Genomic DNA, 27,538 nt, shown 5'->3' with positions numbered 1-27,538 from the left:
GACAGCAGCCCGCCAAGGAGAAGGAAAACTCTGATTTTAAACCACCGCTGCTTTGCGGCCGCACCCACCCATGGGAAAGGCTTCGGGAGTAAAACCCGAGGAAGAAATCTGGAGCCGGGGTCCCTAAGGCAGCTTGACGTTGTTTACAACTTCACTCTGGCAACCTCTGTGACGACACTGCTGCCAAGCTGTATCGGCACTTGCCCTTCCCTTGGACTACATCAGTGTCAACAGTCGGTTCTTCAAATCTTCACACCCAGGCTTGCACCCTGGAGAGGACACAGTCCACCAGAGGCACAGTCCACCAACGGCTGCCTACTACTACCATAGAACATAAAAATCTACAGCACATTACAGGCCCTTCGGCCCACAATGCTGTGCCGACCATGTAACCTACTCTAGAAACTGACTAGAATTAGCCTACCATATAGCCCTCTATTTTCTAAGCTCCATGTACCTATCTAAGAGTCTCTTAAAACACCCTATTAAATCTGCCTCTACCACCATCACTGGCAGTGCACTCCATGCACCCACCAGCCTCTGTGTGAAAAACTTAACCCTGGCAGCCCCTCTGTACCTACTTCCAAGCACCTTAAAACTATAACATCAGCAAATTTGCTGATGATACTAAGCTGGGTGGCAGTGTGACATGTGATGAGGATGTTAGGAGAATTCAGGGTGACTTGGATAGGCTGGGTGAGTGGGCAGATACTTGGCAGATGACGTTCAATGTGAATAAGTGTGAGGTTATCCACTTTGGGAGTAAGAACAGGAAGGCAGATTATTATCTGAACGGTGTAGAGTTAGGTAAGGGAGAAATACAAAGAGATCTTGGAGTCCTTGTTCATCAGTCACTGAAGGTGAATGAGCAAGTGCAGCAGGCAGTGAAGAAGGCTAATGGAATGTTGGCCTTTATTACAAAGGGAATTGAGTACAAGAGCAAGGAAATCCTCTTGCATTTGTACAGAGCCCTGGTGAGACCACACCTAGAGTATTGTGTACAGTTTTGGTCTCCAGGGTTAAGGAAGGACATCCTGGCTGTAGAGGAAGTGCAGCGTAGATTCACGAGGTTAATTCCTGGGATGTCTGGACTGTCTTACGCAGAGAGGTTAGAGAGACTGGGCTTGTACACACTGGAATTAAGGAGATTGAGAGGGGATCTGATTAAAACATATAAGATTATTAAGGGATTGGACAAGGTAGAGGCAGGAAATATGTTCCAGATGCTGGGAGAGTCCAGTACCAGAGGGCATGGTTTGAGAATAAGGGGTAGGTCATTTAGGACAGAGTTAAGGAAAAACTTCTTCTCCCAGAGAGTTGTGGGGGTCTGGAATGCACTGCCTCGGAAGGTAGTGGAGGCCAATTCTCTGGATGCTTTCAAGAAGGAGCTAGATAGGTATCTTATGGATAGGGGAATCAAGGGATATGGGGACAAGGCAGGAACCGGGTATTGATAGTAGTTGATCAGCCATGATCTCAAAATGGCGGTGCAGGCTCAAAGGGCCAAATGGTCTACTTCTGCACCTATTGTCTATTGTCTACAACCCCTCATGTCAGCCATTTCAGCCCTGGGAAAAAGCCTCTGGCTATCCACACAATCAATGCCTCTTATACACCTCTATCAGGTCACATCTTATCCTCATTCACTCCAAGGAGAAAAGGCCAAGTTCACTCAACCTATTTTCATAAGGTACACCTACCAATCCAGGCAACATCCTTGCAAATCTCCTTTGCACTCTCTTTATAGTACCCACATCCTTCCTGTAGTGAGGTGACCAGAACTGAGCACAGTACTCCAGGTGGGGTCTGACCAAAATCTTATATAGCTTTTAACATTACCTCATGGCTCTTGAACTCTATCCCACAGTTGATGAAGGCCATCACACCATACGCCTTCTTAACAACACTGTCAACCTGTGCAGCAGTTTTGAGGGTCCTATGGACACAGACTGCAAGATTGCTCAGATCCTCCACACTGCCAAGAGTCTTATCATTAATATTATATTCTGCCTTCAAATTTGATTTACCTAAATGAACCACTTCACACTTCTGGGTTGAACTTGGTTTATGAATTGTAAATAAGACAAGTTATTCTGAGCTAACTCATCCACTATTTGTTCGACTAAACACTAAAATTCAGAGATTTCGTAGATTTTAAAATAATACAAATTATGTATAAAGAAAAAAATGGACAGTTACCACAAAGTATCCAAAGATTGTTTAAAACGAGAAAAAGTCAACATGATTTGAGAGGAACATGCATATTTCAAAAACAAAGGATAAGAACAAATGTAAAAAATTCATTGTATTTCAGTTAGAGGGATGAATCTATGGAACAGTTGTAGTGAGAATTTAAAAACATGCACCACACTTAACAAGTTTAAAAAATTATTTTAAAATAATTTAACGAACAAATATAAAATACATGATTTAATATGAATGGGAGTAATGTAAATAAATGATACTTGGAATTGGATTTTGTGTTAAAAGATTGAAATTTTTTTGTCTTCATGTGATGATTGATGCCAAATATGTTTTTGTATAAGTAAGTGAGTTAGGTGTAATCAGCTGTAGCTTCAGCCTACACCCTTTCGGTCTGTTTTAAAGATTTTTATTATTTAATTTTGCCTTATGAATTCATCATTTTGAAATCATTATTGAAAATGATGCTTTTTGTTATGTTTGTACTGACTGAAATAAATAAAATTTCATTCATTCAAAACTCCATCTGCTACTTCTCAGTCCAGTTCTGCATCCTATCGATGTCGCACTGTAACCTTTGGCAACCCTCCAAGACTATCCACAACATCCCCAACTTTTGTGTCATCAGCAAACTTACTAAACCATCCCTTCTTACTTCTTCATCCAGGTCATTTATAAAAATCACAAACAGGAGGAGTCCCAGAACAGATCCCTGCAGAAGACCACTGGTCACCGACCTCCATGCAGAATACAAACCATCTACAACCACCCTTTGCCTTCTGTGGGCAAGCCAATTCTGAATTCACAAAGTAAGGTCTCCTTGGACCTCATGTCTCGTTACTTTCTGAATGAGCCTCGCATGGGGAACCTTATCAAATAAATGCCTTACTGAAATTCATATATACTACATGCATTGCTCTACATTCATCAATGTGTTTTATTACATCACATACATTGTAACTATCTGTTTTGTATGGACTGGAGTGGCACTGCAATCTCATTGTATTGAGTAATGAGAATAAAGTTCTATTCTGTTCTATCTTTTCTCTTTTTATAGCTTTTTTAGTTGCCCTCTGTTAGTTTTTTAAAAGCTTCTCAATTCTCTGACTTCCTACTAGTTTTTGCTATATACCCTGTCTTTTACTTCCCTTAAAAGCTATGGTTGCCTAATCCTTAATTTAGCATACTCCTTCTTTGGGATGTATCTATCCTGTGCCTTCTGAATTGCTCCCAGAAACTCCAGCCATTGCAGCTCCGCCATCACCCCTGTTAGTGTCCCCTTCCAATCAACTTTGGCTAGTTCCTCTCATGCCTCTGTAATTTAGTCCAATACTTCTAGTTTCTCCCTCTGAAACTGCTGAGTGAGTTCTATATCACTCCCTCCTAATCGTTCCTTTACCTTAAGCTCCCTAATCAAATCTGTTTCATTACACAACACCCAATCCATTATTAGCTTTTCCCAAATGGGTTCAAACACAAGCTGCTCTAAAAATACATCTCATCGGCATCCTACAAATTTCCTCTCTTGGGATCCAGCACCAATCTGATTTTCCCAATCTACCTGCATATTGAAATCCCTCATGATAAATTAAAATGCATCACATTTTGAAATGAAAGCTTGAGAATCTGAAAGTAATGGAGATGCCCTTCGCCAAATGAAATATTAAGGCAAAGATTGATCTGCCCTACATAAAATTTTAAAAATATAACTTTGAACTTTCACCACATTCCTGGTCAACATACTCGTCAAAGTCAACACTATCACAAATAAAATGGCTGTTTGGTAGAAAGCATTCTGACTGGTTGCATCAGATAGTATAAAGTCTCCAAGGCACAAGATCATAGACTCAGCCAGCTCCATCACAGCTCCCCACCATTAATGTTAGCTTCAATAGTCAATGCCTCAAAAAGGCAGCATTGATCATTAAGGACCTGCACTATCTGGGACATGTCCTCTTCTCATTACTAACAGCAAGGAAGAACAGGAGACTGAAGACCCAGACTCAGTGATACAGAAACAGCTGCCATCAGATTTCTCAATAGTCCACGTACCCATGCACACTACACTATTATTACAGCAGCATCCGTCATCAAAGCCCACACCCTCCCCCCCAGCAACCAACCAGGCCATGCTCTGTTCTCATGTTTGCCATCAGGAAGGAGGTACAGGAACCTGGTTCCATAACACCAGGTTCAGGAACAACTATCACCCTTCTACCATCAGGTTCCTGAACCACATCGATAACTTCACTCACCTCAACAGTGAACTGACTTGCAGAGGGATTTGTTCATGAGAATGATCCCAGGTTAGATAGAGGAGCGGTTGAGTTTAGAAGAATGAGGGGGAATCTCATTGAAAACAATCAAATATTAAAAGAGCTAGATAGAATGGACATGAAGAGGATGCTTCCTGTAGAGGGGGAGTCTAAAACCAGAAGGCACGGCCTCAGAATACAAGGACATCCTTTCAAAGCAGAGATTTCTTTAGCCAGCCAGTGGTGAATCTGTGGAATTCATTGCCATAGACAGCTGTGGAGGTTGAGTGATTGGGCATATTTAAAGCAAAGGTTGATAGGTTCTTGATTAGTAAGAGTGTCAAAGTCACGTGGAGAGGGCAAGAGAATAGGGTTGACAGGGATAATATATCAGCCATGGTGGAATGGCAGAGCAGATTTGATGGGCCAAATGATAGATAGATAGATAGATAGATAGATAGATAGATACTTTATTCATCCCCATGGGGAAATTCAACTTTTTTTTCCAATGTCCCATACACTTGTTGTAGCAAAACTAATTACATACAATACTTAACTCAGTAAAAAATATGATATGCATCTAAATCACTATCTCAAAAAGCATTAATAATAGCTTTTAAAAAGTTCTTAAGTCCTGGCGGTAGAATTGTAAAGCCTAATGGCATTGGGGAGTATTGACCTCTTCATCCTGTCTGAGGAGCATTGCATCGATAGTAACCTGTCGCTGAAACTGCTTCTCTGTCTCTGGATGGTGCTATGTAGAGGATGTTCAGAGTTATCCATAATTGACCGTAGCCTACTCAGCGCCCTTCGCTCAGCTACCGATGTTAAACCCTCCAGTACTTTGCCCACGACAGAGCCCGCCTTCCTTACCAGCTTATTAAGACGTGAGGCGTCCCTCTTCTTAATGGCCTCATTTTGCTCCTATGTCTTATGATCTTAGAGTGATTATCCTTCAAAAAGTATTCAAATGGTTACTAGGTACTTTCAATAGTCCTGTTAGCTATGTGACTGTGAGTACTTTACAAACAAATATTTCCCAGGAGAGTTAGTCAATTAGCAGACAATATCAGCCTTTTCCACTAAACAAACTTAGCAAAACAACTTATTGACAAATCCCCTTTACATGTGATGATAAATTTTAATAAACCATGAGGTTTGGCACATCAGTTTTAAAGTCTTAACCAAAGAATAATCTCATTTATGCTGAGCTAAAGGGAGCAAAATCATTTCAGAGAGTAGCATAGCAAGTTGCATACATGCAGTACTGTTAGGAACCAATAAAAACCGATGCACTCAGATACGTACATATCTGAATACAACAGTGGAAAGGATTTTACACTGTTTGACAGCTCTGCATTAATCCTAGAGATATTTCTTTAAAAACAAAATTAAAATAGCACACACACAAAATGCTGGAAGAATTCATCAGGTCTGGCAGCATCTATGGAAAGGAATAAATTGTTTAAGTTTTGAGCTGAGACCCTTCATCAGTCTTCTCCACCTGCCAGTCTTGATGAAGGGTCTCAGCCTGAAAGGTCGAGTCTTTATTCCTCTGCATCATAGTAGCGAATGTGTGCAAGAGAATTGCATGTAACAAAAACTAAAAAGACACAGTGGATTCCAGATCATCTGTTTATCTGTTCATCAAGGCAGCCCCTTATCTGGGACAACTCTTAAAGATGGGGTATGGAGGGTTATGGTCTTGGTGCACTTGAGTGGGAGTAGGCAGTTTAAAGAGTTTAGTCATGGAATAGATGGGCTGAAGGGCCTGTTTCTGTGCTGTATTTTCTATAACAAAAACTAATTGAGAAAATTGCCAGGATTCCCTTCATTTATTTGGAATGCAATACTGATTAATTGGGGCAGGAACAGTTTTTAACTAGCGTCAGTCACGTGTTTTGAGCTCAAAAAGCACTGAATTTTGTCACTAATAATTGGCAGGAAACAAGCAGTAAGACAACTGTTTTGTTCACTGCAGTTTCAAGCATTCAGGCTTGGAGATGCCAAAAACAACCAGAAGTGAAAATGAAACGATTTCACTACTTCACAGAACCACAAAGAATTTGCAGGTATCGACAATTATCTTGAACGTTTCAATGAATAAACAAGATTTGGAGGATTCAATCGTCAAAAGCATTGTATAAAGGCAGTCCAATATCTGTACTAGCTGTCAGCACTGTACAAACATTTACAGTCAATCAAAAGAACACAGCAGTGTACACTGAATTAAATCATCTGTCGTTTACTATTATAAACTAATATACAGCTTTATAGTACTGTAATTGTAGTGTTACAATTTGTTCTGTATTTCATTTAAATACAGGTAGTCCCCAAGTTATGAACGTCTGACTTACAGACAACTCGTACTTACAAACCAAGGAAGGAGAACGCTGTTCGCCATTTTAAGTCGGATCGCGACGCTGTCCGCCATTTTAAGTCATTGTCATTGACACTGTGTTGAGTGTTTAACTTTGTGTTTGGATTAGATTTTTCTTAGTATGATTCACCCTGACCCCAGCCACCCCCTCCCCCGTTCCGGTCGGCTGGTGGTACAATGAGATCAGCGAGTTGGATCCAGTGACAGACCGCTCCCGTGCCGGGTTGATGTCGATCCAGTGACTCCCATACCATCCGTGCCGGGTTGATGTTGAGCTCGCAACTCAACCTCGTAAAAAAAAAACACTGCCACCTCCAGTTTAAATACTCACGCGGAATATTGTGGAGGATCAAATACCCAAACCCAGCACAGCCCCCACTTGTCCCATTTGACCTGTCTCAGTGTGGTGGTCCTTAGGACCCAGCGGACCTCGGGACCCGCTGCCCGCAGTGTTTCTGTTCCATTGACGGGAAGCGATTGCAATTGAAAATAAAGTGGAAATAATAAAGCTTTTGGAAAGCGGTGAAACGCCATCGATCATTGGAAAAGCGTTAGCCTACAGTCGGTCAACGATCGGAACAATTTTAAAGGATAACAGATAAAGTGAAAATAATGGAGCATGTGAAACGCCCTGCCCCGATGAAAGCTACAATTATTACTAAGCAACGCAGCGGTTTTATTATTGGAATACATACGTTTCTTAAGTGTTTTATATGCATAGAAAAGTAAAATATATACTATATACTAAGACAAACGTTTGACAAACTGACGCTAAATAATACCGGATGTACTTGTTCCAACTTACGTACAAATCCGACTTAAAGACGGACTCAGGAATGGAACTCGTATGTAACCCAGGGACTGCCTGTACATAACTTGCTCCTCCGTTAAACGCCTGTGTACAATGTCTGGTGTAAGTTACTAAAAAGGGCTTCTTTGGTTTGTTACGAGTAGGAATGTTTCTTTGTCTGTTAAATGTTTCTCTCGCCGTTGTTTCGCTTTAGAATGGCTGATATGGTAATTGTATTCATTTGTTAATCAATGGGGAATGTTATTGTGTTTTGTGAGGCTGGGAACTTGGGGGAGGGGTTGCGCGGGCTTGGGGGTGAAGGGAGTCGGCAGGAGAGACGGACAAGGAAGTTGGACGGGCGTAGGACCACCGCGACTGGTGCTAGACAGCTCGTAAGACCACCGGGTGGTCCCAGGGGTGACGACGTGGCTGTCGGATGATTCGTTGATTGAGCTCCTACGATGTGCACTACACTGACTGAACTTTGATAAGTTGGCGCCTTTTGTTTTTTTCTTTCCTTGTATATATATATATTGTATTGCCTAATACTTCTTTAGTTAATGTTAGTAAATTCTATAAAGTGTATGTCATATCGGTATTTGGTGTGAAGTTGATACGGTGAGCGGCGCGAGGCATAAACTCGATTCTCACAGCACCTGCGTGTACAGGAGGTGGGTTGGTGTGTGGATGGATCTCCTTTTCCCCTAGACATATACCAGCCTGTTGGGTAAGTGTTACATTTGTGGGGTGCTGGTCCGGGATTGGATTGTCAGAGGGCTGTGGAATCGCGCAGGTAGTGAGCGGAGATGGACAGAGATAAGATTGTTCGCTGGGGCAGATTTGAAGGTGTACCGGTACAGTACGCATGCGTAGTGAGCGGAGTGGATTTTTGAGTTTCGGGAGACGCGTTAGTGCGGCGGTTAAGTTTGGTGAAGGGTATGGGGCAGGTAGAATTGGTAGCTAGACGGTGTGGTAAAGAGATGGAGTCTAGCTGGGTGTTGGTTAGTACGAGTGCTGACGTCAGAACGTTGGAACTGCCGGCGACGGTCAGTGTACCGGGGGAGGAGGGGCTGTGGGGGCTCCACACTCTCTCCGAGGATGAGGCTGAGGAGACATCGGAGGAGGAGCTAGAGCTAGAGGAAAACCCCGGAGAGGTGGCAGGCACTAGCAAAGGGAGGAGGGAGGAGGGAGGAGGGAGTCGTGACTAGGCCCTGCCCCCCAGGTAGGGTGGAAGCCTCCGAGCTGGCAGCCGCACTTAACTCCCTGGTGGGAGTGGCCGAGAGGCCACAGCTGAAGCTGGGGGTGTTCTCCAGAGCCAAGCCTACTCCGGACGGGGAGGTGGACTATGAGAACTGGATCGAGCATACGTCCTTGATGTTAGAGGAGTGGCCAGGCTCGGAGGAGGAGAAGCGGCAGCAATTGGTGGGAAGTTTGAGGGGTTTAGCAGCCAAAACAGTTCGGGAGTGGAAAGCTGAAAAGTCTGGGGCCTCAGTGGAGGAATGTATAGAAGTTTTGGAGGGAGCGTTTGGGTTGTCAGGGGAACCCTGGCTGCTTTTAGCAGAGTTCCAACGCCTGGAACAATGAACAGGGGAAAAGCTCTCCGAGTACATATTTAGGATGGAGGGGATGCTCTCGGGGCTGCGGCGCCGGGGGGTAGTGAAGGCGCCTGACGTGGCTAGCGTGAGGATGAGTCAGTTATTCAGTGGCTCTCTGGAGGAGGACAAGGTGGCGTGGACTATTCGGCAAGCTTATAGGAAAGGCCCCCCTCCATCGTTCGGGCAACTGATTAGAGAGGCGCGGGAGGAAGAGAGAGCGTTGGGGAGGAAAAGGGGCGCGGGCCTACGGGAGCGATCCTCAGCGATACAGGAAGTGGTGGCTGGGTGGAGGAATGACAACCCACCGAGGGGTAGAGAATCCCCTCTGGAGGGGAGGGACAGGGGAGGTACCCACTCTCAGGGGCGACCAGTGCCATGGGTTGGGAGTGGGAGTCGTCCTGGGAGAGGAGGGGCGGCAGGCAGCGTGTGCTTTAACTGTGGGAAAGAGGGGCATTTCAGGCGGGACTGTGGGCGGCCGAGGGTGTGCTATAGCTGTGGAGAGGAGGGACACTTTAGGTGGGATTGTGAGAGACCAGGAGTTCCGCGGAGGACAAGCCCCCCTGCGACTAATAAGGGGGAGGTGTCGGGAAACTTAGGAGAGGCTCAGTGAGGGAACAGACTGGAGCCTCTGGAGGAACACGTTCCCAAAGATCAGCCAGGGGACCACCGGGTGCCCACACCTCTATTCCAGATGGGTTGGTAGGACCCCGTGCCAGTGTGGGTCTACGGATAGAGGGAGTTTACGCAAAAGCCGTTCTGGATACGGGATCGCAGGTGACCTTATTGTACCGGTCTTTCTACAACCAATATCTAAAGCATTTGCCCGTAACCCCATTTGATGCCCTGCAGATTTGGGGTGTGAGTGAGGGTGACTACCCGTATGATGGGTACCTATCGGTGAGATTGGAGTTCTCGGAGGGCAATGTGGGAGTGTCCGAAGCTATTGAGACGTTGGTGTTGGTGTGTCCTGACCCGGTGGAAACCGGTGGTGCTGCCCTCCTGGTGGGGACTAATTCCCCCGTTGTGCGACGGCTCCTGGGAGCTTGTAAGGAGAAAGCGGGGGAAGACTTTCTGGAGACCCTCTCGGTGCATCCAGTGTTTCGAGCAGTGTTCGAAGAAGGGGTTGCCTCCCTTGGACTGGACCCGGAGTGTAAACGAGGGACGGTGTGGTGTACGCAGGCGAGGCCCAAGGTGATCCGACCCGGGGAGGTAGCACTAGTGATGGGGACCCCCAGATTCCCAGGAGTGCCGACAGGCGAAGCCCTGTTAGTAGATGCCCCGGATGATCTTGAAGAGGAGACACGATTTCCGGCGGGGGCGCTGGTGAGGCCCGAAGTGCAGAGACCAGGGGTGGTACATGCGAGGCGTATAGCTATAAGTGTCAGGAACACCACGGCAAGAGACATCACCTTTAAGAGGGGAATGCCGCTGGCACATCTGTTCCCGGTGACGGTAATGTCTAGCGCACCAGTGAGGACCCCTAACGGGGAGGGATCGGAGCATCGAAGGGAGCTGACCGCTGAAGTCTTTAACTTCAGGGATTCCCCTGTGTCGCCGGAGTGGAAACACAGGCTAGTGGAGAAGATGCTGAAGATGGAAGCTGTTTTTTCTCGGGGCGAGTTTGATGTTGGCTGCTCCAAAAGCACTCGCCACACCATTCGGGTGACGGAGGACACCCCGTTCAGAGAGAGATCCTGGCGGCTGGCTCCGGCAAATGTTGAGGACGTGCGGCAGCACTTGTGCACGTTGAAGGAGGCCGGAATCATAGCTGAGTCCCGAAGTCCTTATGCGTCCCCAATAGTGGTGGCACGGAAGAAGAATGGGCGAGGGCGCATGTGTGTTGACTACAGGACGTTGAATCGGCGAACTGTCCCTGATCAATATACTGTCCCAAGAGTCGAGGATGCGCTGGCCTGCCTGAGCGGTGCTAAGTGGTTCAGTGTGCTGGATTTAAGAAGTGGGTATTACCAGATCCCGATGAGTCCAGGCGATAAAGAGAAGTCCGCTTTTATCTGCCCGCTGGGGCTCTTTCAGTTCGAACGAATGCCCCAAGGCATATCGGGAGCCCCAGCCACCTTCCAGAGGCTCATGGAGAGAACTGTGGGGGATATGAATCTGTTAGAGGTGCTGGTGTACCTGGACGATTTGATAGTGTTTGGATCGACTTTGGAGGAACATGAGGAGAGGCTGTTGAAGGTGTTGGGCCGGCTTAATGAAGAAGGGTTGAAGCTTTCCCTGGACAAATGCCAGTTATGCAAGTCGTCGGTTAGCTACGTTGGCCATATCATTTCGCGAGAGGGAGTGGCTACTGATCCAACCAAGATAGAGGCCGTGACCACCTGGCCGAGACCCCAGAAAGTGGGCGCTCTGCGCTCATTTTTGGGGTTCTGTGGGTATTACCGGTGATTTGTGAAAGGATACGCCAAAGTGTGTCACCCGTTGACTCAGTTGTTGTGTGGCTATCCCCCGGTGGGAAAGGAAAGGACGGGGGACCAGAGGCAGGACGCTGGAGGATACTGGAACCCGGCGGAACCTTTTGGTTCGAGATGGGATGATCAATGTGAAGAGGCGTTCCGATCTTTGAAAAGGGCACTGACCCAGGCCCCAGTGTTGGCTTTTGCCGATCCCCAGAAGCCATATGTGCTGCACACGGATGCCAGTCGAGAGGGTCTCGGGGCTGTTCTGTACCAGGAGCGTGGCAAAGCATTGAGGCCGGTAGCCTTTGTCAGCCGAAGCTTGTCGCCATCGGAGAGAAACTATCCCACTCACAAGTTGGAGTTCCTGGCGCTGAAGTGGGCGGTGGTGGACAAGTTGGGCGATTACCTGTACGGAGCCAAGTTTGAGGTGCGAACGGATAACAATCCTCTCACTTATATTTTGACTTCGGCGAAGCTGGATGCCACAGGACATCGGTGGCTGGCGGCCTTGTCGGTATATGATTTCAGCCTGAGGTACCGGCCCGAAGCAAGAATGACGATGCGGATGCTTTGTCTCGTCGGGAGCCGGGGGAACAGGAGAGGGACGAGGAGTGGGAGAGTGTCCCTGCCCCTGGAGTGAAGGCGATGTGTCAGTTTGCTATCACCGTGAAGGCCGAGGGAAGAGGGAGGCTGGAACGAGCCGTGGACCATTTGGGGGGTTTTGACGATGCCATACCCCTAGCTTACTGTGACCTGACCACACTGCGGACTAAACAGTTGCCGGAACTGAGTCCGGGGGAAGTGGCAGCTGCTCAGCAAAATGACCCGGGCATTGGCACAGTGTGGAGAGCGGTCGAGAGGGGGGATGGGGCGTTGGCTGAGAAGGCGAAACACCCATTCATGCCCCTGTTGTTGAAGGAGTGGTCTCGGTTGAAGTTAAAGAACCAAATCTTGTACCGGGTAACGGCGCCTCCAGACCAACCCCACTGTTGGCAACTGGTCCTGCCGGAGGAGTATCGGCAGGCTGTACTCCAGGCCCTACATGATGATTCTGGACACTTGGGGGTGGAAAAGACCTATGGATTACTCAAAGACCGGTTCTACTGGCCCCGGATGAGGGGGGAAGTCGAAGAATACTGTAGGGGCTGCAGTTGTTGCATCCGGAGGAAGACCCTGCCCGTGTTGGCGGCTTCACTGTCGCACTTGCAGAGTGCGGGACCTCTGGACCTGGTATGTATGGATTTTCTGTCGATTGAGCCTGACACCAGCAACACCGCGAATGTCTTAGTCATTACCGATCATTACACTCGCTATGCTCAGGCATTTCCCACTAAGGATCAGAGGGCGACGACAGTGGCGAAGGTGTTATGGGAGAAGTATTTTGTTCATTACAGCCTTCCCAGGCGAATCCATAGCGATCAGGGGCAGGACTTTGAGAGCCGCCTTATCCATGAATTACTGACTATGCTTGGGGTTGAGAAATCCAGGACTACCCCTTATCACCCACAGGAAGATCCACAGCCAGAGAGGTTCAACCGGACCCTGTTGGATATGCTCGGGACGCTGGAGATTGGGCAGAAAAGCAGGTGGAATCGTCATATTGGACAATTGGTTCACTGTTACAATTGTACTCGCAATGATGCTACCGGATATTCGCCCTATTATCTGATGTTCGGGCGGGAAGCGAGGTTGCCCATTGACTTGTGTTTTGGGGGTGAAGTGGGTGAATTACCCGGGAAGTCCCATCTAAAGTATGTGTCCGACATGAAGAGGGAGTTACAGCAGGCGTACGAGTTGGTCGAGGTGGCGGCTACCAAACAAAATCAGAGGAATAAGATGCGGTATGATCGAAAGGTGAAGTTTGTTCAATTATTGCCGGGCGACCGGGTCCTTTTACGGAATTTGGGACTCCCTGGTAAGCACAAGTTGGCAGATCGATGGGCGGCCAGCCCCTATATAATAGAGAGCCAGATGCCGAACCTGCCAGTTTACCGGGTGAAACCTGAGGATGGGAAAGGGCCTATCAAGGTACTCCATCGGAATCACCTGCTGCCGCTGGGTCAAGCGGTGCAGGTGGATACGGAGCCAGAGTGGGAGGTTACGCCCAGTACAAGGACTCTGCGAGGGCGCAGAGAAAGGGAAGAGACCACTGCTGAAGAGCGGGGACGGGTCCCTCGCCCGGAAATGCCTACTGATTCGGAAGACGACGACTCAGATGAGTGGCCCCTGTTCCCATTCGCTGGTGCTTCAGTACCAGGAGAGGAGGCTCCTGGCCCTTCCCATACTGAATTGGGTGAGAAGAGGGAAGGTCTTGAGGGTCAGATGGAGAGGCAGCCAACAGTGGTGGGAGAGAGGGTGGAGCCCGAGCGTGAGCCGGAGAGATCTCAGGTGAGGGAGGACCCCCGTGAGGAAGGGGGTGAGGGTCTGTCAGGAAGACCTGGGGTGTCCGAGACAGTGGGTTCGCAGGTGGAGAGGGAGCCCAGTGGGGCAGAAGGGGTATGGAGATCTCAGAGGATTAGGCGCCCCCCGGAGCAGTTGACATATGTGGTACCAGGAGAACCGAGTGTGATGTCTACTGCTCTGGGTAGTTATGTCACTGCTTTCTGCACCTGGGTGGGGTTTTGTGTGTTGCAAGAAGCTTTGGGGAACTCTAGTAATGCCATGAGGGCATGACATTTGCTGGTGGGGACAGAATGTACAATGTCTGGTGTAGGTTACTAAAAAGGGCTTCTTTGGTTTGTTACGAGTAGGAATGTTTCTTTGTCTGTTAAATGTTTCTCTCGCCGTTGTTTCGCTTTAGAATGGCTGATATGGTAATTGTATTCATTTGTTAATCAATGGGGAATGTTATTGTGTTTTGTGAGGCTGGGAACTTGGGGGAGGGGTTGCGCGGGCTTGGGGGTGAAGGGAGTCGGCAGGAGAGACGGACGAGGAAGGTGGACGGGCGCTGGATGGCTCGTAGGACCACCGCGACTGGCGCTAGACTGGCGCTCGTAAGACCACCGGGGTGGTCCCAGGGGGACGACGTGGCTGTCGGATGATTCGTTGATTGAGCTCCTACGATGTGCACTACACTGACTGAACTTTGATAAGTTGGCGCCTTTTGTTTTTTTCTTTCCTTGTATATATATATTGTATTGCCTAATACTTCTTTAGTTAATGTTAGTAAATTCTATAAAGTGTATGTCATATCGGTATTTGGTGTGAAGTTGATACGGTGAGCGGCGCGAGGCATAAACTCGATTCTCACAGCACCTGTATGGGAGGTACATACATGCGTGTATGGGAGGTGGGTTGGTGTGTGGCTGGATCTCCTTTTCCCCTAGACATATACCAGCCTGTTGGGTAAGTGTTACACCTGTTTATCTCTTTTATACCTTTTTAACTATTTCCATGAAATTTCAGCTGATTGGGGCAGCTACCTAATTGGACCAAACTGTACTGGTCCCAATATGTCCCAATTAACTAGAATCCACTGTGTATAGCATGAACAGAATAGAATATTGTAAGGTGGCAAACACAGAAAACCTACAGCACAATACAGGCCCTTCAGCCCACAAAGTTGTGCTGAACATGTCCCTACCTTAGAAATTATTAGGCTTACCCATAGCTCACTAATTTTCTAAGCTCCATGTACCTATCCAAAAGGCTCTTAAAAGACCTTATCATATCCGCCTCCACCACCGTTGCCGGCAGCCCATACCACACACTCACCACTGTCTGCGTAAAAAACTTACCCTTGACATCTCCTCTGTACCTACTCCCCAGCACCCTAAACCTGTGTCCTCTTGTGGCAACCATTTCAGCTCTGGGAAAAAGCCTCTGACTATCCACATAATCAATGCTTCTCATCATCTTATACACCTCGATCAGGTCACCTCTCATCCTCCATCGCTCCAAGGAGAAAAGGCCGAGTTCACTCAACCTCTTTTCATAGGGCATGCTCCCCAATCCAGGCAACAACCTTGTAAATCTCCTCTGCACCCTTTCTATAGTTTCCACATCTTTCCTGTAGTGAGGCAACCAAAACTAAGCACAGTACTCCAAGTGAGATCTGACCAGGGTCCAGACAGACAGACAGACATACTTTATTGATCCCGAGGGAAATTGGGTATATAGCTATATAGCTATAGCTATGTTGCAGCGATATAGCTGCAACATTACCTCTCAGTTCCTAAATTCAATTCCATGATTGATGAAGGCCAATACACCGTACGCCTTCTTAACCAGAGTCAACCTGCATAACTGTTTTGAGTGTCCTATGGACTCAGACCCCAAGATCCCAAATGGTCGGAACTGGGATTTTTGTGCTGTGCTGTTGTGCTCTATGACTCTGTTACTAACAGAATTACACTTGGGAATGTTGACAGCCAATAAATTTCCAAAAGAAAATTATTTCATCCATCAATGTGATATGCATTCCTCGTTCCAGACAGTGAACTGGCTTTAACCCTCAATAGTTTATGATTTATAAATATGTTTATACTGAGTTTATCATCAGCAAAGTGTCTGACTTATTCAAACACGTCTTGGACTTCAGGATGTGGTCTCACAGAACGCCAGAATCCAAGCACAGAGTTACCGACAGGTCAAGCAGTCACATCAAAGTCTGGTGCACTGCATCACTAGATGCTGGATGGGCTATCTTCATTCTTTCATTGTCTCTTTTCTTTCTTGCTCTCCCCATGTATGGATATTGGTGACAGGGTGAAGGGAAAATATTAAAAATGTTCTGATTTTGTCCAATTAACCTTATAACGTGAGAATCTAGAGTAAGACTTTATCATGTTAAAAAGACACGGTACCGACCGACTAGGGTCTGACACAAATAATAAAATATCATCCGCATAAAGCATCAGTTTATGAACCTGTCCTCACACAGATACCCCTATAAAGTTCTCATTCTCTCTGATAGCTGCTGCCAGGGGCTCCAAAGCTAGACACAACAACACTGGGGAAAGCGAGGAACCCTGTCAGGTACCCCTTCTGAGAGAGAAGTAAGGTGAAAGGTAAACACTAATTTGAAATGCTGCTTCAGGGTTATTATATAACAGTCCAATCCATTTTAAGAAGTTGGGTCCAAATCCAAAAAATTGAAGAATCTTAAACATTCTTCATGTACATTCCCATTCCACCCGATCAAAAGCCTTTTCAGTATCGACCACCAACCACATAATATTCACTAGACGCCTGATGTTATCAGATGAGCTGCGGCCCCTGATAAATCCCACCTAATCACCACCATTGACTGCATATTATCCTGCATCTGCTTTTTACCCAGGCCAATTTCACTAGCCAAGAACGGTATACGATATTTAAGTATTAACTCCGCCCCCCCCCCACAACTGAAGGATTAGTTTGCAGGGAATTTCATGTGATGAAGACAGATGGTCATCATTGTATTTGTCAATGTCGGAAAAAGTGAATGCCTTGAAGATGAATAGCATTCCAAAGATTAACTATTTGTTCCCATCGTTATTAAGCAATTTGATAAAATAACTAAGGCTTTTATTTGGAATGGTAAATGCCCACGTTTAAACTTTTAACAAATTACAATTGCCAGTTGAAAGGGGGTCTTAGGTTTGCCAAAGTTAATCTATTATTACTCTGCCTTTACTCTTAAACATTTAGCACACTGGTCTCTCCCTCCAGAGAGAGCGCCTCCTTGGTATCGTATTGAGTGTTCTGCTCTTCCTCACATCCCTCCATTACAATGTTTGTCTATCAAGTTACCTCCTGAGGCAAGGTCTCACCCAATTATATTGCATATGCATTTGTTCTGGAATAAACTAGCCAGACTATTTAAATTTAATCCATACTTGAATGAAGCCTTGAGTATCTGGATGAATCCAAAGTTGTGTATTGATAAGTCCCCTTTCTTCTGGAGGGAATGGCAAGGGAAAGGCATAATTAAATTGAGAGACTTTTATAATGGTGATAGTTTAAAATCTTTTAATCAATTAACCCAACAGTATAATATTTCTAGGTCACAATTTTGGAAATATCTTCAACTGCGTCATTTGCTACATGCAACTTTTGGTTCTACACAGCAAACCCCACAAGTTGCTACCATACTGTCTACTGTACAGGCTACATATGTAAAGGTCACAAAGCTTCAACTTATTATTCAGCTTTAACACAAATTTCTGGGGACAAAATTCTGTTGGGTCTTAAAAGAGCATGGGAAAAAGACCTGAGTGTGGCTTTTGAGACAGAAGAGTGGGACAAAATCTGCAAAACTGTCAAAATAATGTCAAGAGACCTGAGGGTGCGCCTTATTCAGTGTAAGATCCTACACTGTTTCTATTGGACTCCAGCAAGGTTACATAGGTTAGGGTTGAAAAATACCCCTGAAAGCTGGTGCTGTGAGGCAGATAAAGTGGACTTAATACATGCTCTCTGGTCCTGTCCCAGAATTCAAGAATTTTGGATTATGATACATAAGTATATCGGTGAAGTTTCAGGTACTCAATTCACTTTTTGCCCTAGACTTTTTATCTTGGGAGACACACTTGGGTTCCTTGGGGATAAACACTCTCAAAATTGGATCCAGACAAGTATAAGGGTAGGAAGGCAAATTTTACTTAGAGGTTGGAGGAACTTGGGGGGAATCATAATTTCAGGAGTGGGTCACAGAAATAGCCAAAGTGCCAGCTTTTGAACGCATGTCTTACAAACAGTTTGATAGATTGGACATCTATACATAAAAATGGGGCAAGTATTTAGGTTTCCTGGGGGGTAAATAGTGGTGAATGTACTGGTGAAGCATATGGCTGAATGGCAGTCTTTTCTATTATTAGAGGTCTTAATAGACACACTTGGTTATTACATTGATATTTATTTCTGCCATGTTTTTATTTTATGATAGTTTTATGTTTTGCAAGCTACAGCAGTTAACACAGCACTATTACATGTCTGGGGCAGTCTATAGAGAGGAACAGATGGATGATATTTATTTGGATTTCCAGAAGGCATTTGAAAAGGTGCCACATAAAAGACTTATCCATAAGATAAGGATGCATAGAGTTGGGGGTGATGTATTAGCATGGATAGAGGATTGGTTAACCAATAGAAAGCAGAGAGTGAGGATACACAAGTGTTACTCTGGTTGGGAATCAGTGATGAGCGGTGTGCCGCAGGGGTCAGTACTGGGCCCACAACTGTTCACAATATACATTAATGATCTGGAAGAGGGGACCAAGTGTAGTGTATCTAAGTTTGCTGATTATTCTAAATTGAGTGGAAAAGCAAATTATGCAGAAGATACGGAGAGTCTGCAGAGAGATATAGATAGGTTAAGTGAGTGGGCAAGGGTCTGGCAGATGGAGTACAATGTTGGTAAATGCAAGGTCATCCACTTTGAAAGGAAAAATGGAAAAGCAGATTATTATTTAAATAGTAAAAGATTGCAGCATGCTGCTGAGCAGAGGGACTTGGGAGTGCTTGTGTATGAATCACAAAAGATTGTTTTGCAGGTGCAGCAGGCTATCAAGAAGGAAAATGGGATGTTGGCCTTCATTGCTAGAGGGATTGAATTTAAGAGCAGTGGGGTTTATGCTGCAACTGTACAGGGTACTGGTGAGGCCACACCTGGAGTACTGCGTGCAGTTCTGGTCTCCTTACTTGGGGAAGGATATACTGGCTTTGGAGGCGATGCGGAGGAGGTTCACCAGATTGATTCCAGAGATGAAGGGGTTAGACTATGAGGAGAGATTGAGTCGCCTGGCTCTGTACTCACCGGAATTAAGAATGAGAGGAGATCTTATAGAAAAATATAAAATTATAAAAGGGATAAGATAGAGGCAAGAAAGTTGTTCCCACTGGTAGGTGAGATTAGAACTAGGGCATATACCCTCAAGATTCGAGGGAGTAGCTTTAGGACAGAGATGAGAAGGAACTGCTTTTCCCAGAGAATGGTGAATCTGTGTTATTCTCTGGCCAATGAATCAGTGGAGACTACCTCAGTAAATATATTTAAGACAAGGTTGGATAGATTTTTGCATAGTAGGGGAATTAAGGGTTGTGGGGAAAAGGCAGATAGGTGGAGATGAGTCCATGGCCAGATCAGCCATGATCTTATTGAATGGCAGAGTAGGCTCGACAGGCCAGATGGCCTACTCCTGCTCCTAATTCTTATGTACAGCCAGCTCCTTGCACGCTTTCCATCCATGTTGGGTTAAGCGTCAAGCTAGCAACTCAGCTTTGTAAAAAGAACAGACAAAAATGCTAAAGAAACGGCAAGGTTGCCACCCGATGCGCCACAAGGCATGGAAAGGAATAACAACAACCACTCTGTATAAAAAATCTACCTCTGATATCCCAGGCCACCTTAAAATTATGTCTTCTTGGATTAGCCATTGCAGCCCTGGAAAAAGGTGTTGGCTACCCTCTCTACATATACCTATCATCGCATACACTTCTATGAAGTCACCTCTCATCCTCCGTCAAAGAGGAAAGCCTAACCTCACTCAACCTCTCAGATCTGTAGATAGAGTTAATGTTTCAAGCTAGGGTAATGTATCAGAACTCTGCTGATTTTAACAAAAGATCGCTGACCTGGAAGATTCGCTCTGTTTCTCTTTCCATGGATGCTACCTAGCCTGCTGAGTGTTTCCAACAATTTTTGTTTCAATTTTATTTATTTATAGATACAGCGCAGAACAAGGCTTTTTGGCCGTTTGAGCCACACCGCCCAGCAACCCTATCCTAACACTATCCTAATCACAGGACTGTTTACAACGACCAATTCACCTACCAGCCTGTACATCTTTTGACTGTGGGAGGAAACCCATACAGTTGCGGTAAGAATGTACAACCTTTCTTACAGAGGATTCTGGAATTGGAATTGAACTCTGACACCCTGAGCTGTAATAGCATCGTGCTAATCAACGATCTAACAAAGTTGCCCTTACTGCACAGTCGAGATTGAAGTCTACCACCAGTAATTCATCTGTTTGCAGGCTGCTGGGTTTCTTAAATGCACAAAAGCCTATGAAAAAACATCATGCTCTATCTCCAGCAAAAAAAACACAACATTTTTTTCTGTTACCCTCAAAAAGCCTCCTTACTCTATTTGGTACTTGAGAGTTTGCAGACTCCCAACCTCTCTATGCTCCGCCATGTCACCTCCACAACCTCTCAATGCATCACCAGCACCAGCCTACCCGCCATTAAGGGCATATTTACAGAAAGGTGCTGCAAAAATGTCAGCAATACCATAAAGGATCCCACCCGTCCTGCTCATGGCCTGTTTGTCCCATTCCCATCGGGAGGAGGCTGCACAGCGTCCATGCCAGGACCACCAGACTCAAAAGCAGTTATTTTCTCCAGGCAGCAAGGCTGATCAACACCTCCATCAACTAACCAAACCCCAACACCACTGCTGGAAGTCACCTTATGTACAGACCCTCCTGCATCTAGTGTCACTTTACGGACATATAGTCTATGTATATAAGCAATCATTTGTATTTATATTTATTTTGGTTTTTGTTATTGTGTTATTTATTTTATTGAGGTTTTTTTGCACTGCATTGGATCCGGAGTAACAATTATTTCATTCTCTTGTATTCTGGAAATTACATTAAACAATTTTGAATCTGTACTGCTAAGTAAACAGATTCTCACATCAGACAGCTTTCTCCAGCATTTTTGTGGATCCACACCACAAACACTGAAAACTGAAATAGCCAGACGACTGCAATCCCTTTGAACTGCTTCAGAAATGTCTGACTGGGCAGGATCCAGATTCCTGGAACTTCGCTGGGCGAGGAATTATTCTGAAGAATGAGAAATAGGGAAAGGAACACACACAAAATACTGGAGGAACTCATGCACCATCTACGGAAAAGAGTACGGTTCACATTTCGGGCCGAGACCCTTCAGCAGGACTGGAGAAAAAGATGAGGAGTAGAATTAAAAGGTTGGGGGGTGGGAGAAACACAAGGTGATAGGTGAAACTGGGAGGAGGAGGAGTGAAGTAAAGAGCTGGGAAGTTAATTGGTGAAAGAGATACTGGGCTAAAGAAGGGAGGATCTTATAGAAGACAGAAGGCCACGGAAGAAAGAAAAAGGGGGGAGGAGCACCAAAAAGCAGGCAAAGAGATAAAGTGAGAAGGGGAAAAGGGGATGGAAGATGGTGAAGGGGGGGAATGGGTGGCATTACCGGAAGTTCGAGAAATTGATGCTCACGCCATCAGGTTGGAGGCTAACCAGACGAAATATAAGGTGTTGTTCTTCCAACCTGAGTGTGGCCTTATCGCGAGAGTAGAGCAGGTCTTGGATAGACATATCGGAATGGAAATAGGAAGTGGAATTAAAATGGGTGGCCACTGGGAGGTCCCGCTTGTTCTGGCGGATGAAGCGTAGGTGCTTGGCAAAGCGGTCTCCCATCTACGTCGGGTCTCACCGATATACAGGAGGCCACACCAGGAGCACCAAGAAGCGGGATTTCCCAGTAGCCACCCATTTTAATTCCACTTCACATTCCGATATGTCACGATGAGGCCACACTCAGGTAGGAGGAACACCACCTTATATTCCATCTAGGTAGGCTCCAACCTGATCGGATATACCTGCACATCCATTTCTCAAACTTCCAGTAATGCCTCTGCTCTCCTTCACAATTACCCCTCCCCTATTCCCTCTCTCACCTTATCTCCTTGCCTGCCCATCGCCTCCCTCTGGTGTTCCTTCCCGATTTTCTTCCTTCCATGACCTTCTGTCCTCTCTTATTTAGATTCCCTTCTCCAGTCCTGTATTTCTTTCACCAATCAACTTCCTAGCTCTTTATGTCACCCCTCCCAGTTTCATCTATCACAGGGGTAGGCAACCTATGGCCCACGGGCCAGATCTGGCACGCGAAGGTATTTTGAAGCGTAAATACCTTTACGAGCAAATATTGGGATACTATGCTTATCCGGCCCGCAACCGATTTTTCCTTATTCTGAGTGTTTCACGCGACCGCACTGATGGACATGCATGGTGTCTTGTTACACTGGCCTCAGGTTCCATTTTGTTCTGAACGAAACACTGGTATATACGAATGATGGGAAGGCAGGCTACTGTCTGTGCACGCACAGGTTTTCAGATGGGATCGTTCAAATTTGGAAACAGAAACAGCGTCATTGTGTTTTAAGAAGAAATCCATGCTAAATATCCAGATATTTATATGTGCTACGATACTCGTTGAATAACTTGCGTTTCAAAATAAAATCAAAGAAAAAAACTCCAATGGCAATTAATGCAAAACGCAGGAAGGTAGGCACTGAGAGCCAAAACTTCCAAGACACTTGGACACTAGATTACTTCTTCATCAAGCAAGCTGGGAAACCAGTTTGTCTTATTTGCCTAGAAAATGTTGCTGTGAAGAAGGTGGCAAATATCAGGCGACATTACGAGACCCGCCATAGTTGAAATTTTAACAAGTTTACTGGGCAAGCAAGGAAAGATGATGTTGGGCCAATGAAGGCTAGTTTCGGAAAACAAACGCCATTTTTTGCCAAGAAAAGCAGTGAAAATGAAGGAAATACCAGTGCCGACTATGAAATCTCAAAACATATTGCAGAAAAGCCTTTTACAGATGGAGAGTTTGTCAAAGAATGTTTACTGGCAGTGGTGGATATTGTTTGTCCTGAAAATAAATCTTTATTTGCATCTATCAGCCTGTCAGTAAGAACGATCACACGGCGTTGAAGACATGACAGCAGATGTTAAAAGTTGTTTAAGGGATGCCTGCAACGAATTGCAATTTTTTTTCAATTGCGCTTGATGAGAGCACAGACTTGAGAGACACTGCTCAACTTGCAGTGTTTGTTCGAGGAATAACCTAAACTTTTCAAATTTTTGAAGAGTTTATTCAATTAATTCCTATGAAGGACACAGTTACCGGAGCAGACGTTTTTGAAGCTTTGTTGAAAATGATGTCAGAAATGAAATTTAATGTGTCGAAGCTAATTGACATCACAACTGATGGGGCACCAGCAATGGTGGGACAGGAAAAAAGCATCATCCTTGTAAATCTCCTCTGCACCCTTTTTATGGTTTCCACGTCCTTCCTGTAGTGAGGCAACCAGAATTGCGCACAGTACTCTAAGTGGGGTCTGACCAGGGTCCTATATAACTGAAAAATTACTTCTCGGCTCTTAAACTCAGTCCCACGATTAATGAAGGCCAATGCACCATATGCCTTCTTAACCACAGAGACAACCTGCACAGCAGCTTTGAGTGTCATATGGACTCGGACCCCAAGATCCCTCTGATTCTCCACACTGCCAAGAGTCTTACCATTAATGCTATATTCTGCCATCATATTTGACCTACCAAAATGAAACACCTCACACTTAGCTGGGTTGAACTCCATCTGCCACTTCTCAGCCCAGTTTTGCATCCTATCAATGTCCCACTGTAACCTCTGACAGCCCTCCACACTATCCACAACACCCCCAACCTTTGTGTCATCAGCAAATTTACTAACCCACCCCTCCACTTCCTCATCCAGGTCACTTATAAAAATCACGAAGAATAGAGGTCCCAGAACAGATCCCCGAGACACACCACTGGTCACTGGCCTCCATGCAGAATATGACCTATCTACAACTACTCTTTGCCTTCTGTGGGCAAGCCAGTTCTGGATCCACAATGTCCCCTTGGATCCCATGCCTCCTTACTTTCTCAATAAGCCTTGCATGTGGTACCTTATCAAATGCCTTGCTAAAATCAATATACACTACATCTACGGCTCTACCTTCATTAATATGCTTAGTCACATCCTCAAAAAATTCAATCAGGCTCGTAAGGAACAATCTATCATTGATGAAGCTATGCTGACTATTCCTAATTATATTATGCCTCTCTAAATGTTCATAAATCCTGCCTCTCAGGATCTTCTCCATTAACTTAACCAACCAGTGAAGTAAGACTCACTGGGCTATCCCTACCCTTTACTTGAATAAGAGAACAAAATCCACAACCCCCCAATCCTCGGGAACCTCTCCCATCCTCATTGATGATGCAAAGATCATTGCCAGAGGCTCAGCAATCTCCTCCCTCACCTCCCACAGTAGCCTGGGGTACATCACGTCCAGTCCCGGTGACTTATGCAACTAGACGCTTTCCAAAAACTCCAGCACATCCTCTTTCTTAATATCTACATTCTCAAGCTTTTCAGTCCACTGCAAGTCATCCCCACAATCACCAAGATCCTTTTCCATGGTGAATACTAAGAAAAGTATTCACTAAGTACCTCCTCTATTTCCTCAGATTCCATACACACTTTTCCATTGTCACACTTGCTTGGTCCTATTCTCTAACGTCTTATCCTCTTGCACTTCACATACTTGTAGAATGCCTTGGGGTTTTTCTGAATCCTGCTCACCCAGGCCTTCTCATGGCCCCTTATGGCTCTCCTAATTTCATTCTTAATCTCCTTCCCACTAGCCTTATCATCTTCTAGATTCGTATCATTACCTAATTTTTTGAACCTTCCGTAAGTTTTCTTCTTGACTAGATTTACAACAGCCTTTGTGCACTATGGATCTAGTACCCTACCATCCTTTCCATGTCTCACTGGAACGTACCTACTCAGAACCCCACGCAAATATCCCCTGAACATTTGCCACATTTTTGCCATACATTTCCCTGAGAACATCTGTATCCAATTTATACTTCCAAGTTCCTGTCTGGTAGCATCATAGTTCCCCTTACTCCAATTAAACATTTCCCTAACTTGTCTGTTCCTATCCCTCTCTAATGCTATGGTAAAGGAGATAGAATTGTGATTACTATCTCCAAAATGCTCTCCTACTGAGAGACCTGACACCTGACCAGGTTCATTTTCAATACCAGATCAAGTACAGCCTCTCCTCTTGTAGGCTTATCTACATATTGTGTTAAGAAACCTTCCTGAACACACCTAACAAACTCCACCCCATCTAAACCCCTCACTCCAGGGAGTTGCCAATCAATATTAGAGAAATTAAAATCTCCCCCCACAACAACTCTGTTATTATTACTCCTTTCCAGAATCTGTCTCCCTATCTGCTCCTCAATGTTCCTCCAGCATTTTGTGTGTGTTGCTTGGATTTCCAACACCTCAGATTTTCTGGTCAGAAATCGGGAAAGATTCTCTTAGCAAGCCATTACTAACTTAGACCGTTCTGCCCACAAACTCCACACAATAAGGTGCAATGATGTGCAGTCAACATCCACAGAAGATGCATTGAAATCTTTAAGCTCCACTCTGCACCCCCCCCCCCCCACCCAGATGTTCTGTTGTAGAGAACAAATTCTACCCTCCTGTGTCAAAAGTGCTGCTAGACCAGGACCATATCCCAAGCACAATCAATCTATTGACCATGCATTCAGGGACCTGGGCTATCTTATTTTTTGTGACTCTATGTGCCTGTTGGTACTGCGTTTTGCATCTTGGCCCCAGAGTAATCTATTCCTACGCTGGATAAACGAGAACTTTCTCCTAATCAACAAACTTGTATGGCAACAGCAGAGCATCTAGAACTGCGCGTCTCACGATGGGATGTTATGGTGGGAGTGGGTGAGGTGGGAGCTGGAGGAGGCGTAGCAGGATGAGGAGAGTTTGGGAGTTGTGGGAGATTGTTGAGGGAGGTCAGATTGAGGTTGTTAAGGATGACCGGAGTGGTTGAGCGGACTCCCCGGGACACGGGCCTCCCGCTCGTACCTGCGCTCAGCCGCCGCCAGACCCAACGCCAGCCCGCTCCTGCTCCCGCCGCTGCCCGCCTCCGCAGCATCTCCTCGCCGGAAATGGCCTCTGTCCGCCGGTGGCGGTCTCACCGCAAACCGGAAAGGTGCACCGCGGAAACGGGCCCGACCCGGTGGCGGGTGAGTGTGGGGAGCTCGCTGGCGGAGAGAGGGGGAGGGGGCGGGGTGACCGCGGGGTGATTTGAGGGCGTGCGCGCGGCCGCGGGGTGGGATGAGAGCGTGCGCGCGGCCGCGGGGTGATTTGAGGGCGTGCGCGTGGCCGCGGGGGTGGGGTGAGGGCGTGCGCGCGGCCGCGGGTTGGGTGACGGCGTGCGCGCGGCTGGTGGCGGGACCACGCGAAGCGGACGACTCGGCGAGCCGTAGGGATGGAGGCAGCCTCCAGTGTGGGACGTCGGAGAGCCAGTGGATGGAGAAGCAGACATCCCACCCTGCAAAAACTCATTTCAGGGAGGTAGCACCACCCCCGCACCCTCATGTCCCCCCCCCCCACTTCGGTCGACCTCCAAGGATGTATGTATACAGGTCATTTGATTATTTGAAGAGCACAACAATTTATTTGATCACATATTCAAACTATTTATTAAACTCACCTCAACATGTCTTTTACTGTCATTTAACCCACCATGGGCAATAGAAAAGTCACTGTTGCAAACAGTGCAGCGAGCAGCACTGTCTTTATTTGTGACTCCTATTAAGCAGGGGTACACTTTAGTGTAGGCTGGGGTGAAGTACGTTTTATTTTTTTTTTTGAACACTATGCCATGGTGCTGCAGGACACTAAACTGAACTAATGGACAATGAAAGAGAGAGAGAGAGACAGGTGGACTGTAAAGCCCGCCCACAGCGAAAACTAATAGATCTACTTAGCACAAAGAGACCAATCAGGATTTGATTCTCATTTTCTCTTTCTCTCTATCTCTCCTCTCCCCCTTTCTCTCAAAAAAAATCAATTTCTAGGATATTGTATATAATTTGCGGGCATCAGGGAGCCACTATCAATATGCAGGAGACTCCCAGAACTTCCAGGAGAGATGGGATGTCTGGAAAAGGGGGAAAGATTCAAGATTATTTAATGTCACTTCAAGTCCACAAGTGCAAAGGAGAAGGAAATCATTTTTAATCTGGATCCAATGCAGCACAAAACAAAAACACAATAACATGAAGAAG

General features: G+C 46.0%; 1 protein-coding gene across 4 annotated transcripts in view; it reads right to left on the bottom strand.

Annotated features, from left to right (window-relative positions):
- The window catches only part of sugct (succinyl-CoA:glutarate-CoA transferase), a 528,034-nt gene extending 501,503 nt beyond the window's left edge, over positions 1–26,531 (bottom strand). For 3 of the 4 annotated variants that reach the window (XM_073032218.1, XM_073032487.1, XM_073032549.1), the window contains exon 1: positions 26,331–26,531. In XM_073032218.1, coding sequence (XP_072888319.1) covers positions 26,331–26,400 — 70 coding nt within the window. In that variant the 5' untranslated portion in view covers positions 26,401–26,531. Of the gene's footprint in view, positions 1–17,458; positions 17,479–26,330 lie in introns of those variants that run through there. The other variant, XM_073032624.1, reaches the window with a different exon arrangement.
- Positions 26,532–27,538: the final 1,007 nt, after the last annotated feature.

This window comes from Hemitrygon akajei, chromosome 1 (assembly GCF_048418815.1).
Source record: "Hemitrygon akajei chromosome 1, sHemAka1.3, whole genome shotgun sequence".
In the NCBI taxonomy this organism is placed as follows: Eukaryota; Metazoa; Chordata; class Chondrichthyes; order Myliobatiformes; family Dasyatidae; genus Hemitrygon; species Hemitrygon akajei.
Note: the sequence above shows the minus strand (reverse complement) of the source record. Positions and strands in the feature narration are given on the sequence as shown.